A 14,880-nucleotide genomic window follows, 5' to 3' on the forward strand; every position below is an offset into this window, starting at 1 on the left:
ACCGCCCCAGCGGCTGACACGGGCCGGCTCTCTGCCCTTGGATCCCCCGCGTCCCCCCCTGTATTTACTCTCTGACACAGATGGGCCCCAAAGCCTAGGCTACTTTACAGTTATACTTTTTTATTTCTTGGATTTGTCTTCCCTCGTCATCAAGAGTCATTCTTGAGTCTGACTTTTCTTTTTACTTAATATCCTATTCCATGCCTCATTCATTCCAGTGTTTAATTTTACTGGTTTTCAAAGTGCTTACTGCTTTTCTCCGACAGACCTTTGGAAATCTACTGCAGTCTCATTCTGTCCGCGCCGCCGCTCTGCAGGCGCTCCTCTGCTCTTCCTCCCACCCCGCGTCCCTCTACTCCGCTCTCTTTCCCGGACCCTTTGTTTCTTTCTCTTCTAGATCTTGTTGATAACTGGAGCCTAGCTTGAACTCAGCTCCAAAAAGATAAACACACTCTAAGCTCCCTCACCAGATTTCCATCTTGTTCCCACGGACATTTTCTCTTCCTTCATTTACCCTTCATAGCTCCTTAATTTCCATACTGTGATAAGTTTTGCAAGATTCACTGTCCAACCACCTTTAGTCACTCTTGACTGTTTTCTCTATCATGCACTAGTGTTACTGTACTCTCACTTTTTCATGGTCTCTGCATATAGTAGTAAGTCATGCAACTTTTGTTCCTCTTTGATTTCCATTATTACTGAGGATACTTTTGTCCCTGAGAGAAAGCGAATAGGAGACTCTTCTAGTCCCATCCGCCCATTTCTGCATAGCGCCCCCATGCCTGCCTCTCCCTGCCCTCCCACCCCTGGCCCGTAATCTGCCCAGTACCGCTCTTCTCATCACGTCCAATGCCCTTTCTAGGTACGAATGTGTACTTCTCAGTGCCCTTCCATGACACCCTTTTCCCCTATGACCTCTGAGTCCCTTTTGACCCATTTCTTAACCTCTTTCCCCCTCCTTTGTTTGGAACCGGATTAAACACGCAGCTTGATCTCTCTTTTCCCCTTTGCCTTTTGCACACATGCCACTCTAATGCCTGCATGCCTTCTGACTTCTTTCCACCCTGCCTTCATGCCCTTCTGTACCTTCCGCCCACCTGTAATCCTGTATCTGCTTCCTTGATGCGTGCACTACTTCCACTCCCCTCATGCTTCTGCATCTCCTTACTGGAAGATCTTCCCCTTATATTCGCTCTAGTTACTTGGAAACAAGGGCTACTTCATCCAGTGCTTGTTTACTTAGTTTCCATCATCTGTGTTCTTCCTCGTTCTATTAGCTTCTGGTACAGTGCCAAACCTTGCCTCGGTATGTCCTTCTGCACATGACCTTCCCCACTTGAAGGTACGTTTTGCTTTTCCACCCACTTTCTTGGTACCCCTCCCCAATTTTATCTTTTATTAACCGCTTATATACTGAGCATGTATCATTCTCCTCCACTCACTAGTAACTCCCTTTGGCTCCTCTTTGTATTCTGCATCCACTGCTCTATCTGGTTCCGTATTTCTTCTTTCCTGCAGATTTTGCTAACTGGCTTTCGCTTCTATTTATTCCTTGGTAGGATCCCTGCCACTCTCCTCCTTTTAAGCCCACTTGATGGGACCCGTCCCTAACCCTTCTCTTTGTCAGCCACACTTTGTTGCGTAAACATACAGCTCATTTTACTCCTCTCTCTCTTCTTTTGAGAACTGCCTTACCACACAGTTCTCTTCCTGACTTACCTGCTTTGTAAGTATAAGCAATTTTCATTATCCTTGGCTTAAAGTATGCTGAGTAACAATTTTTGTTAGTAAATGCTTACGTTGCTCTATTTTAAATTTGAAAAAGCCCTTCACATCTCCCTTTAAAAAAAAATCCAACCTATTTTCTCAACCATCACAAAAATATTATTACAAGAACTTTCAAGTATTTCTTATAGTATAAACCATTTTAAAGGACAACTACATAATTACTTAACATATAATTCATTCCTTAGTGTACGTGTTTGTGTGCAGTATACAGTGCTCCCATGCTAAGATAAAAGACCGTCCGTAAGTGCATTCTCCTTTTACGCTGCGAGGAATAATGAAAGGCTTTCAAGATAAATAACAAAGTCATGTACATTTTTTAAGTGAAATATATAAAAAAGAAACTTTTTGGAACATTTACTTACCAACTGGCGAATTGCTTGAGTTGTTCCACGCATTTTGTAGGGAAAGTGATGGAAACAACGCACAACACATTGAAAAACTTTGAGCATAGGAAGCAAGCCTATTAGCAGAAGAGCTTCAACCCCAGCAAACACATACTAGTCTGAACACCCTTGTGTGCAAAAAATAATGCTGACTTACTGTGGTTTTGCAAGCACATGGGGAGGGATATAGAGGTAAAAACTTCATGGTAACAAGCACTTTGATAATGTGTGTAGTTATCTGGTAGATGACACCTGCGTCCCTCATTCTGGTCTATGTGGTATTTGCCATTTTGAACCCTGCACATCCCAAACCCAGCCTAAGTCATACCTCCCCTCTAACCAGCATCTTCTCTCCCTTCCTCTTTCTTCTCGTTTTACACACATCTTTTCAGTTGCTTCTCCCGCTTTCAGCCAGTCCTTACACAATTCCTTAACTTCTCAGCAAATTTAACATCACTCCCAGGTGAGTCTTCCATAATTTCTTTTGAGTATCTGCCCTACCAGATCTTAAGCATTCACTGTGAGTGCCCACCACTCCTCAACCCATAAGCATTCATTTGTTTGACAGAACAAGTACTCAATCCACACCTCCTAAAAAGTCAGTGGGGATGTTTTTAAGGTTTCCACCAATGGCTTATCAGGGTTTTTCTTAGTCCATCTCCTCCTAACCTTTCCCAGGAAGCAATCACTGAGTCATAAATAAGCGGAGACTTCAGGAGCCAGCCCACCCAGCTCCTGCTGTTCCTCAGGCCCCGGAGCCTCTCCCATTCCAGACCCAGTTCTAAGATGGGACAGCTGCTGTTTCTTTCATTCACACCTGTTGTGTCTTGCTGCCGTGTCCTTTTTTCCGGTGCTCTCTTAATTCCTACCCTGCCTCTGCGCTCACGTGCCATCCTCTTTTCCTTTGTATTCATTCGGTCATGACCTTGGGCGCACATAGGCAGCAACAGCCATTTCTCCCATCAGTAGGACTTTGCAAATAAGTGTTCCATCTGCAGGCAGCCTGAACATTGCTCTTCTGATCTTTTCTCCATTTTCCCTTTCTCCTGCTGCTGCAAACACCCTACGTTCCCTCCCTCATTCCTCCGCCTTTCAGCTGGATCATTCCAGGGAACCTAACCGCCTCCTCTACAGTTTTGATACTCAGCACAGGCTGAATTCTTGGATCTTCCTTATTTCCTACACTCTGTATGGAGTCTGTTTGCACCTTCCATGCAGCCTGCACTGCCCGAAGCTCCCCACTGTGGCCCATTTTATGTCCATCCCATTTAATCTCTCTCTAGCTTCTCGTTCTATTGACAACACCGATGGCTTCCCATCTTTTTCCAACAAAGCCTTCTGGTAGCAACACATCATATTCCAGTTCTTATGTAAGCCACATCCCAACCTCTTTCCTGCTAATCTGATCATCTGAGTTAACATGCGACTCTACACTGAACTTCCAGTTCTGACTCTCTGCGCGCTCCCCGTGCTGGCCTTTCCTGCCCTTCCTTGTTTGCCGTTCCGCAAGACCTCCTGCTCTGCACCGAGCCTAGATCTCCCGCTCCCTCTTCTCAGATTCCCGCCTCAGTTCTTCTCTACTTCTTCCTTCTCTCTCTTTTTAAATACATGTCTCAGTAGTTTCTCACACTTTCAGCCAGTTCTGACGTGATACCTTAATTTCTGAGCAAATTTTAACACCCATACTTCAACGACTTCTTAATTTCCTATGATTATTTGCTCCGTCATAGCTTATTAACATCTGTCACATTTTCAGCTTCCATCTCTGATCATAGTGAGGGAGCCGTTCTTTTTCTCTTGAGGTATTCTCCCTTAAAGATCCCCCCGTGCTGCTTACCGAACACAGACCAGGCTCTCACCGCACCCCTCCCGCTGCGCACTCCCATTGGACAAACAGGTCGCCATCGATGGCTTTGCATCAAGATTCCTCCTGAGCTTGCCCCCTAACTATTCATGTCCGGTCTTTCCGTGAAAATTATTCCATCCCTCCCACATCCACACACCTACCACCCCACTCCTTTATATCCTAAGTTGTCTTTGTGGTTTTTTTAAGAGAAATAAAACATTACATATATAATTAAGATTTCCTCTGTACCACTTCAGAATCACTTTCTTCTCCCTCACTATGTAATCTGATGCTTCTATATTTATCATTTTAATAGATATTTGTCTCCTTCAATAACATGTAATGCTATCCTTGAGGATTTTAAATACATGTATGTGTGTATAGACACACACACATACACACATATACACACACACACACACACACACACACACACACACACACATATATATACACACCACACACATATTCTTTAAAAAATTTCTCCCATCAAGACTTCAAGAGTTAATCTGCTTCCTGACTTCTGTCCATATGCAGGCCTTTAACTTATTATGTACACCATTCATTGCAGCCTTTAACACCAAATATTTTAACCAATTAGACCTCTTCTAAGACCAGACAGATTTCTCCATTCTGGGTTTCTTTAATCCACATCTTATTTGCCCTCTTGTCACTCTGACTACTGGGAAACTGCTCAAATTCATTAATGTGCCCATTACTTAACTCCTTTCTTCTTTTGTATTTTGTTATGCTCTGCATATCTTAACTACCCCTCCAGCTGTCACATCACCGATACTGACCACACAACACCTCACATCATGTGTACCACCGCCCTGCAGTGTACCCTAACAATGGGTACGCAACTAAGCTTTATGTCCCTTATGATTTCTAACCACTCAAGAAATACACATAATCTTGTCTACAAACCATTCACCCACACTCCCTGACTGGTCAATCCCGATGTATTCTAAGATTGCTAGCAACATCTTTTTAGAATTCATCTTAATCAAAGTCCCTTAAACCTGGTCTGCATTTTTGCCACTCCATTTACTAAGTCTTCTCTAACTCATACAGTGGTCCTTTTCTCCGCTCACAAACCCTCTCCCGCTTCTTATTCCATCCCAACCCTGGTCTAAGCATGTGCCTAGCCCATCAGCCTTCAAGAACTGGCTGCTTCTCAAACCCTTCCTTCACATCTGCAGCAATCTTCGCTTTGCTCTTCCATTCCTCTCCTCGTACTGTACCTCACCCCAGAGAAACATGCTGCCCAAGCTTCTGGGTCCCTCCTTCCAGCTACCGCCTACTTCCATCTCCTTCTTCCAGATTTCCACTGGCTCTTCAGGACACAGATGTCGGGTGCTCGCTGCTCAACCCACTGCCATCTCCCTGGTGTCCTACACTCATCACCGCATCCTCTCTTCCTCTCAGTTCAGCATAAACATCCATAGTATTCCTGCTACTGGTTTGCCTTTTATGGCCATGCCTCTCAGCCTATTTGACCTTTTATATTGAGCAGACATGCTACCTCCAGGATCTTTCCAGCAAAGCATCCTGGAGAGCAATATATATATTGCTTGAGGTATTTTCTCTTGAGACTCCACCAAGTCCGACTCCACCACCTTCTTACCTCACTCTCTCTCCTTGTTAATACACAAATCTGACAAATGTCCAACTCCCATTTCCTCAAGTTCCCATTTGGCCCTCTCTAATGCCCTTCCGTATTTATTTTTCTACCTGTACATTTTGCAGCCTTGCATAACCCACGCATCCCTCTCCTTATTGTTCCCGGCCTCCGTCTCTTGCTCTTCGTTCATGCAAGTCTCCTCGGTTGCTTCTCTCACTTTCTGCAAATCCTAGCATCTCCTTAATTCCCGAGCATGTCTTTAACATCCTGTTAAAGTACATTCTTTCCAGTATCCCCTGTGCATCTTAACCTTTCAGAGTGGGGAGTGATGACCTTTGGAGGTTCCCTCCCCTCGGGTCCCCACTCCCTCACTCAAAACCAAGTGTCTGTTTTTTAGACAAGCCCTTCCCTGAGAGAGCAACTAACCAGTCTCCTTCCTTTTCCATCATGACCTTTGGCCCGCGTGTGGTGCCATATACTTCCAGTTAGCGTCAGGGACCATTTCCATGTCAGTATTCAGTGGTTTATCTTCTTATCTGATGGCAGTTTTAACTGTGTTTTACTCCTTTTTCTTGATTTTTGCCTCATAAAAACCACCTTCTATTCAGCATCCTTCTTCCATGCAGAGACTACGAACGCACTTACCATTCCCACAGATTCAGACTCCCTTCTGGATAAACCAACACCTCCGATGCAGCCCTCACTGTTCAGACTGTGGCCTGGACCGCAGGTCCGTCCGCTGTGGCCGCTCTCCCCTCCCCTTCCGCAGGGCCTCCTGAACAGCTCCTTTTCCTCACCTGTGTGTAGCCATACCCCCCGCCTTTCTTTCTTCAGTGGTCATGACTGGGTTAACGTAAAACTATTCTACAGAGTCCCTACCCTGCACATCCCCGTGTCCCTCACTCCAGCCCTCTTCGGCGACCTTCCCCTTGGCCCGGTTACTCTCCTGCAAGCTCCCTGCCCTAGCATGAGTCACGGGGCCCCTTGCCCTATTCTAACCTTCCTTCCCTCCGTATCCCCTGTCCTTTCGTACAGTCCCCCCAGTTGCCTCTCTGTCAGCGGGTGCTCACATGACAGGCTGCTAGCAAGACTCATCAGAATGGCTCATCTGCCTTCCTCTAGAGCAGTGGTTCTCAAACTGCAGCTCGTTAAGACAGACTCAGCGGCTCAGGCGGGGCTGAAGCACACGTGTTAGGAAGCACTGCTCTAAACACTCCCCTCAGCCGAGTCCCTTCATTAAAAATTTCCCACCGAGGCATCAAGACCGAGTCTACTTCCGACTTCCATTATTTTGCAGGCCTTTCTTTCTCTCCCAGTACACGCATGAGTCCCTGCGGTGTGGCCTTATGCCCAACATATTAGGCCAGTGAGGCCCTTCCTTGTTGCCGGCGGGGTCCCCATTCTGGGGGACTGCGTGGTGCACATGGTTTTTCTTAGTACCACGCCGGCTCCTGAGAGTTGCTCTCTCCACACTGCTCGTCTTGACCTTAACCCCTCTTCCCCGCCACCACCCCGCACCTCTGGCCCAAGTGTGGGGCCTTCTCTTTCCAGTCAATACCCGACATTCTTCAGGTGACCTTTTAATCTGGGGGCAACTGTAATGTCACTCTCCCATTCCTGTCTCCTATTACCTGTCCTGCCCTAAAGAAATAAGCTGCCTTCTCTTGAGTACCACCCCCCGCCCCTCAGGCATGGCCTCCTCCTCAACAGCTCTCCACCAGGTTCTCTCCCCACTAGCAAAACATCTCCGCTTGACAGTAAATTCTAGGGTGACTTCAGTGTGGCGCTCACGTGACAGTTATCTGTATCCCTTCGGTTGCTTGCCCTGACATGTCTTTATTCCACACAGTAGAATTTCATCTACCACCTGTACAGAGAAGTAACAGAGTTCTACTCAAGTTGGGTTCCCACCATGACCTCTGGACACTCGTCGCCCAATACTTGTCCTCCCTGCTGCAGACACACTACTCACACAGCAATCCGGGGTCCACGTGCTGTCCTCGCTTTGTACCAGGGGCATCTCCATCCTTGTCCTTCCAGTCCCCCTCACTAGAACAGCCAGTCCCCTTCAGGCCCTATATACTGCTTTCAGTTTGGCTTTAAGACCCAACATTTAAGGGCGCCTGGGTGGCTCAGTGGGTTAAGCTGCTGCCTTCGGCTCAGGTCATGATCTCAGGGTCCTGAGATCGAGTCCCGCATCGGGCTCCCTGCTCAGCGGCGAGCCTGCTTCCCTCTCTCTCTCTCTCTGCCTGCCTCTCCATCTACTTGTGATTTCTCTCTGTCAAATAAATAAATAAAATCTGTAAAAAAAAAAAAAAAAAAAAAAAAAGACCCAACATTTAACAAACCAGACAGACCTCTTACAAGATCTTACGGGATTTCCCACTCTGGGGGACTTTATTCTTCCCCTTCTCTGTCCCTGCCACTCCCCCTGCTCCCCACTGCTCCGCCCACAGCCCTCCCTTGGTGCAATCTCCACCGCTCTCCTTTCTCATGTCATCTTTGCCCCAGGCACGGCACCATAGCCTTCCTCCCCAAACCTGCTGATCTTCAGGCGCCCCCACCTCTTCCGCAAGCTCTCCCACTCTTTGCCAGGGTTGACCCCAAATGAGCATCTCCATTACCTACAGAGCTGCTTGTCTGGTCGGCTCCCTTCTTGGTATCATCTCTCATGGGTTTGGCTGTTGCCTTGTTCCTCTTCCTTGTTCTGTCCCTGCTCTGCCACGTGCACTTGGCCCCTCCATTCAACCCCAGCTTTCACAGGACTCCTGCCCCTCACCGTGGCTGACATCCATCCACCCTAGGCTCTTTAACCTTTCACTCTGTTGGTCACACTGTGGCTTCAAGGGAGAGTCCCACATGGCACTCCTTCGTGACACCACTTCTTATCAGCCACTTCCTCTCCACACACTCTCTCCTTTGGTTGTAATCTAGCTTTGCTCACAGCTCTCTGCTTCCTGTCAGCTCTGCGGCCTCCCAGCGCCCTCGTCCTGATCTTTTGTGTCCTTCCCTCCTCGCACGTTCTAGTTCACTCCACACCTCAAGTGCCCTCCCTTCTTGGCTTCTGGCCTCCAGCTTCTCGCTCTTCTCCTCCATGCTATTTTCATACCAGTCAGCCCAGGAACTGTCACTTTTAATCAAGCCTTACATGGCAGGTAGCTTCAAAGAGCAACCAACTTTAACGGCACTTCACAAAGTAAGGTGGGACACCTCACCCAGCCTCCTTTACTTGCCCCATCTTGACAGAAGGCATCGGTGCCAGACACTTCTCTTCAGATGTGCTCCCTCATCCTCTTCAGCCGTTCCCCACGGCACAGTAAGCTCTTCTCCGGACAGACCACCTCCGTGCACACTACTAAGTCAAGACCGGGATCTCTAAAGACACCAGCGATAGCTTTTCATTAACTTCCCTATCACCCAAGTCCTTCAACTCCCAATTTCCCTCCAAATGGGGGCCCCAAGAGCTGGTCCACCCCTGCCTCTGACTGAAGTCCTTGCTCCTCACACTTTTTAATACTTCTCCACAAAACACCCAAAACGTAACCAGTGACCTGTTTAAAGCTCTCACAGGATGCCCCATCCTAGACCTCCTTCATCCCTCACCTGCTCTGCCTTGTGGGTCTTCCACTACTGTGTTTCCTTTTCTCTGCTTCCAGTTTCTCCATACTGCGTCACGACTTAGACTTACGGCCCAGGAATGACGCCCCATCCTGGCAGCCGTTACGTCATTCCTTAGTGACTCCTTCCCATCTGAGAGCAACTTAATGCTGCTTTTTCTGTACCTTTCCTCCTTTTCCCCTACATTTGTCCTAGAGAAAACCTTCTCTTTCAGCAGCCCTCCAGCCACGTGCAGAGCATTCCTGGGGATTCAGCACTCTTTCCTGGTGGGTATTTGCTCCTCGGGTTTGGCACTCACTCCTCGAGTGGCGTCAGTCTTCCCACACGCTGTGTACGGCAGCCGTTCCTGTTCGGTGCAGTCCGGACCTGCACGGACTGCTGTAGTTGGCGTTTTACATCTAGCCCTTCTACCCCTTTCTAATTTCGGCCCCACTGGCCATAGCCTTTAAATTATTTCAACAAAGTTTTCTGGAATGTTCTCATAGCCGCATGTCTTATTTAATCAGTCTCCCCTCTGGTGGCTGAGACCTGGCAACTCCCTGCTGCGTGTGCTGTGCCCGGCCTGACCCCCACGTCTCTCTCCTGGCTTCGTTTCCAGCGTCTGTCTTTTCTCTAATTTGTGTTCTTTCAACACAGGTCTGCTCAGTAGCTACCTCTCATTTCAGTCAGTTCTCTTAAGACAAGCCTCTTCTGAGAGGAATTTTAATGTAGCTCTCCAGGGCATTCTGCCCTTACTCCCTCTGGTTATTTGCCTGGCTTCATTCATGGAATTCTCATCTTTGTTATGGCAATGGATTCAATATTGTTCTCTTGCCAAGAAAGGGCCTCCTCACCCCCTCGCTCATCACCCAGTGTTAGCCATCCTTTCTGGCAACATCCATAGATTGGTACCAGTGGTTTTGCTGGAGTTCACCTTAGATGCCCTGTAACCTCTCCTTCTATCAGCCAAACCATTTACTTAAAAATTTGTCATAAACATTTCGAAACATTCTAATACTATTTCTGTTTGCTATCTTAATCTGTTTCTGGATCACTTACCTACACATTAAGTGTCTTAGGTCCTTACTTATACCTAAAATTCAACCAGTTTGCCCCAGGTTATGGTCTAGCCCTGTTCCCAGTTGTCTCCTATTCCTCTTGCCCATTTGCCTGTAGCCTCCCTGCTTACTCAGAACCAAATGGGATTCACATACTCTTGCATTACCCAATGTCTATCCTGCTCCTCATTCTTACTTGATCATGACCTTTGTCCCTGCCATAATCCCGTATCTCCTCTCTTTGTCTGAATACTTCAACTGACCCATTTTAGGTCTGTTAACTTCCACTTCTTTCTTTCTTCTTCCCTTTCTTTCCTGCAGAAAACCCTACACTAATTTAACCACGATCATTCTTTGACCAACCCCCTGTTGCACTGAAGTAAAATTCTCTAGTCTTAACAGGTACACTCTGTCCTACGTGGCACAACCCACTACTGTCATCCGTTCTCAAGGTATTCTGTTAAATTCGTTTGCTCTCCAAACTCATAACCTGTTTTGTATAGGATTCCCACGGGTGGCTTTAGTGATTTCTAATATTCCAGTCTCTTGACTGCCTCCGCAAACCAGAGCCTGTTAGAAAATACCTGGTCTCTTTCATTTGAAATACAAGGTATTCAAATTTGTTCCTAAACAAATTCGCTTCAGCACGCTATGTCTTAGCATCTCTTCTCATTTCCACTTACCCCATGGCCCTTCTGGTGGCTTTCCTTTTTTGTGTGTACCTTCCACTGCTTACTTGCCCAATCTCTTTTGCATCCTTTGAGATCCTGTTAAGCTGTTACATTCTTTCAAATATTTTGATTTCCCCCAGCTGTTAATCCTGCACTCCCTCACCGCCCTCTATTCCAACTTACAGAATCTATGGCATGGAGTTGTAGTGTCACAAGTACAGGCAGATATCTGCCCCCCCCCCCACACACACACCTATTTAACTCCTAGACAGTCTGCTGAGACAGAAGTCATGTCTCAGTCATCTTTTTACCCAAAGATCTGACACATTAGATCTAATGTGTACATGTCTGATGTCAACATGTACTGACATTTACCACATACTTGACTGGAAAGAGGGAGGGAGGGAGGAGGGAGCTTAAACTTGAGACTGAGCAGATGGAAGTCCCACTACCCAGCATGTCTTATATGGTCTTTACATCAGAATCTGTTCTTTTCCTGTCCTTCCTATCCCCCAGATAACTCTCTTACCCCCCAGTGTCTAGTATGTTTTGTACCTGACCCTAAATGCCTTTTCTAAAACATCCAGACTTAATAAATGCCTGCCTTCCATCCGTTCAGAAAATCTCTTCACGAAGACTTCCCTTTCCAAAAATGTATCCCCCGATTTCCATTTCTTTCTTATTCTACCATTCATCCCCAAACAATAAGGCTCACTTGTTTTTCCATTCTAAGACACTGACTCTACCAATGCCAGAACCTCACTACTGACCTGCTTACTGCAGGTTGAAAGCTGACATAAAGCACATTCACTCTGGTGGCCTGGCCTGTGGACCCACTGTCAGTCCACAATCTAAAGATAAAATATTGATACTGAGATTCTTGAAGTACTTAGTGTTAATTTAATGACCTGTATGGTTTTTTTTTTTTTCCTTTGTCAGCTCCTAAAAGTAATGGTTCTTATATTTTTCAACATGTACTCTTGACAAGCATGGCAAAAAGCCCCCAAAGGTCTCTCCTGGGCTGCTTGCTTTATGCAAATATGGAAGCAGTGTTGCCCATGTTGTCTTTTCTGTGCTATTCTAACCCATGGTGGGGGATGGGTTTTAGAGTCATTTTGCACAGCTGCGCCCACCATGGGCAGCCGGGACTCTGCAGGCTTTGTGCCTGCACTGGCCCTGACCCAGGCTCGCCTGCTGTTTCTTGCCCAGTTACAGCCACCTTTAGCTGCACCATGAAGTTCACGGTCCGGGACTGCGACCCTGACACTGGGGTTCCGGCCGAGGAGGGCTATGATGATGAGTATGTGGTGAGTCTGCCCCCCGCCAACCCCAACACTGCCTCTGACACCGAGTGACTGCTGCCTGCAGGAAACATGCTGGCGACATGGGACATGCACGGAGGGGGCTTTAGTTTCCCACCAACCACAGCTGAGGAGGACCTGGACAGAGCCTCCTCTCTAAGAGGAGTGTGTCATGCCAAAGAGAACTGGGATGTGCCACTTAATGACTGAGTGAAACAGAACTCACGCTTTGATGTCTTTATAATGGGGATAATTAAGAGATGAAACAATTACATGATTTTCATGGAGATCAATGAGTTTTATTTCAAGTATTGCGTTTTTTTCTGTTTTTGTTTAGCAGCATTTAGTTTACTTCTAACGTAGCTACATCACGGACTGAGAAGCTTCACAGAATATAGGGAAAAGTTTAGTAGGGATCAGGCTATTAGTGAAGGTGATGTTCAGAAGACCAGCGTGGCCTTGAACGCGAAGGTTAGGTGTGGCAGCAAGACCACTTTATACCCCAGGGTTACGCATGTTGATCTGAATGTAGCTCTTGCCAGATGTCCTGTTTTCTGCTTTCCTTTGCTAAGTCCTACATCGTTAGATTTATCTAGACCACAGAACTTAGACTACTTGGGTGGTCAAGTTTTTCCTAGTCTCCTGCAAAGGAGAGCATACCAAATGGTAAAACCATTCTGACCAGTCCCTTCTGTCCTCATGGCGTCCTGAGGACTCTCCTTTACTGAGCCCTGCTCGTTACCCCCTAGCTGGAAGATCTTGAAGTGACCGTGTCTGACCACATTCAGAAAGTCCTGAAGCCGAATTTTGCTGCTGCCTGGGAAGAGGTGGGAGACACCTTTGAGAAGGAGGAGACCTTTGCCCTCAGTTCTACCAAAACTCTCGAAGGTGAGAACAGTTTTGCCATCTGTGTATTGCAGGATGAAACCTAATGGACGTATTTATTATTCCAGAGTTGTCTCTTTTCTTTACATATTTCATAAACCATTTTGCTGTCTTCATCATCTAACTGAGTCAGCCGGGTTCTAGTCTGGTGGCTTCCCCCCTCAGCACCTGCTGGGACAGAGGCAGACCCCTAGGCTGAACTTTCCTGATACTGTTGCATCTGTCCCCTCAACACAGAAGCTGTCAACAACATCATCACATTTCTGGGCATGCAGCCCTGTGAGAGGTCGGACAAAGTACCTGAGAACAAGAATTCCCATTCCCTCTATCTGGCAGGTAAGAAACTTCCATCAGATTCCCCCTTTGTATGGTTGCAAAATAGGAACGGGTGTGCACAGGCATCACAGGGGTTGTAATTTACAGCCCTGTCAGTGTGAATAGTTTGTTTTAGCTGCTCAGTTATTCACAGGCTATCCTTAGGCTGTTCTTTGAAGAGGTAAGTTTGACCTGAGACCCTTGAATCACTCCCACATACCAACGCCACCATTTACTGCCTCTGAGTACTCCAGACCAGTACTACTGAATACCTTCTATGTGCCTGGTATCATGAGAATACAAAAGATTAACATTTTGTACACAGGATTCAGTTCTCACCATAAACACAGATCTCTAGAAAAGCTAAACTAAAATAATAGAAAGGAAATGCAGGCAGAGCATGACGTATTTCATTATTCAGAGCTTGTTTTGAGTTCTAACCTAGTTTTCCTTGCTTTTCTCTCTCAGGTGTGTACAGAGGTGGCTATGACTTATTGGTGAGGTCCAGGCTGGCCTTAGCGGATGGAGTGACCATGCAGGTGACTGTCAGAAGCAAAGAGGGAACACCTGTAGATGTTATCTTAGCTTCTGTTGGATAAATTTTTACTGGACAAGATGATGTCAATGCATACTTCATTGTCAGTGGGCTTTTAGGCTAGTGGCATGAATTTCCCAGAATCATACTTTTAAAGATTAATGGCTTTGGAGAAGCAAATTAAATACTTGGCCCTGAGCCAGCAGATCAAGCAAATATCTGTCCTCGTGCATGTAAATTTTTTTTCCTTTTTTAAAAAATTATACTTGGTCAACTTTGGTATGACAGTACAGCTTTGGGTGATCTTGCAAATCAAATACTATCCTGTACCCCAGCTGCTTAAACCTCATTATAGTCTTTAATTTAATGTGCGTCTGAAAGCTCCTGACAATGTTGGAAAGCTTTTATCCCAGAGGGGTGGCGGGGGAGGGGAAGCGAGAATCCACTTTTGTCAAAATTCATTTTTATTAATAGAAAATAAACACTTATTCCAGTTTCAGTTATACTTGAAGTTGCTAATAAAAAAAAAAATCTAAAATAATCACTTAATTCTCCTGTTTCGACTAAGACAGTGAAGCTGTGGCTTAAAAAAAATTTCAGCACCGTTTGCTCATAGGTCTTTCAGAATTTGTTCTTAAAGTTTCTAGAACTTTCCTGTGTGGAAAGTACAGGAATTACTGAGCTACAAGAGGAAGTCTCTCTGAGACGACCAATGAGAAGTTAAGTTAAGCAGTCATCAGACAAGGAATCTCTGTATGTTCGGTTCGGTAACCTGGACTATACAACGGTCCCCTCCCCTCCAGCTCAGGAGGGACATGCCTCAAAGCACTGAGGTATGAAGAGTCAGACTGTTATTCGCTGTCAGAATTAGCTAATA

The 14,880-nt window shown here is 46.3% G+C and overlaps 1 protein-coding gene across 1 annotated transcript in view; it reads left to right on the plus strand.

The window, feature by feature from the left end:
• The window catches only part of COPG2 (COPI coat complex subunit gamma 2), a 111,442-nt gene extending 96,895 nt beyond the window's left edge, over positions 1-14,547 (plus strand). Inside the window, exons 21-24 of the mRNA XM_059396398.1 lie at positions 12,177-12,274; positions 13,018-13,156; positions 13,391-13,489; positions 13,937-14,547. Of these exons, the coding sequence (XP_059252381.1) occupies positions 12,177-12,274; positions 13,018-13,156; positions 13,391-13,489; positions 13,937-14,067 (467 nt within the window). The 3' untranslated portion in view covers positions 14,068-14,547. The remainder of the gene's footprint in view (positions 1-12,176; positions 12,275-13,017; positions 13,157-13,390; positions 13,490-13,936) is intronic.
• The last annotated feature ends 333 nt before the right edge of the window (positions 14,548-14,880 follow it).

Source organism: Mustela nigripes, chromosome 4, assembly GCF_022355385.1.
Source record: "Mustela nigripes isolate SB6536 chromosome 4, MUSNIG.SB6536, whole genome shotgun sequence".
Lineage (NCBI taxonomy): Eukaryota > Metazoa > Chordata > Mammalia > Carnivora > Mustelidae > Mustela > Mustela nigripes.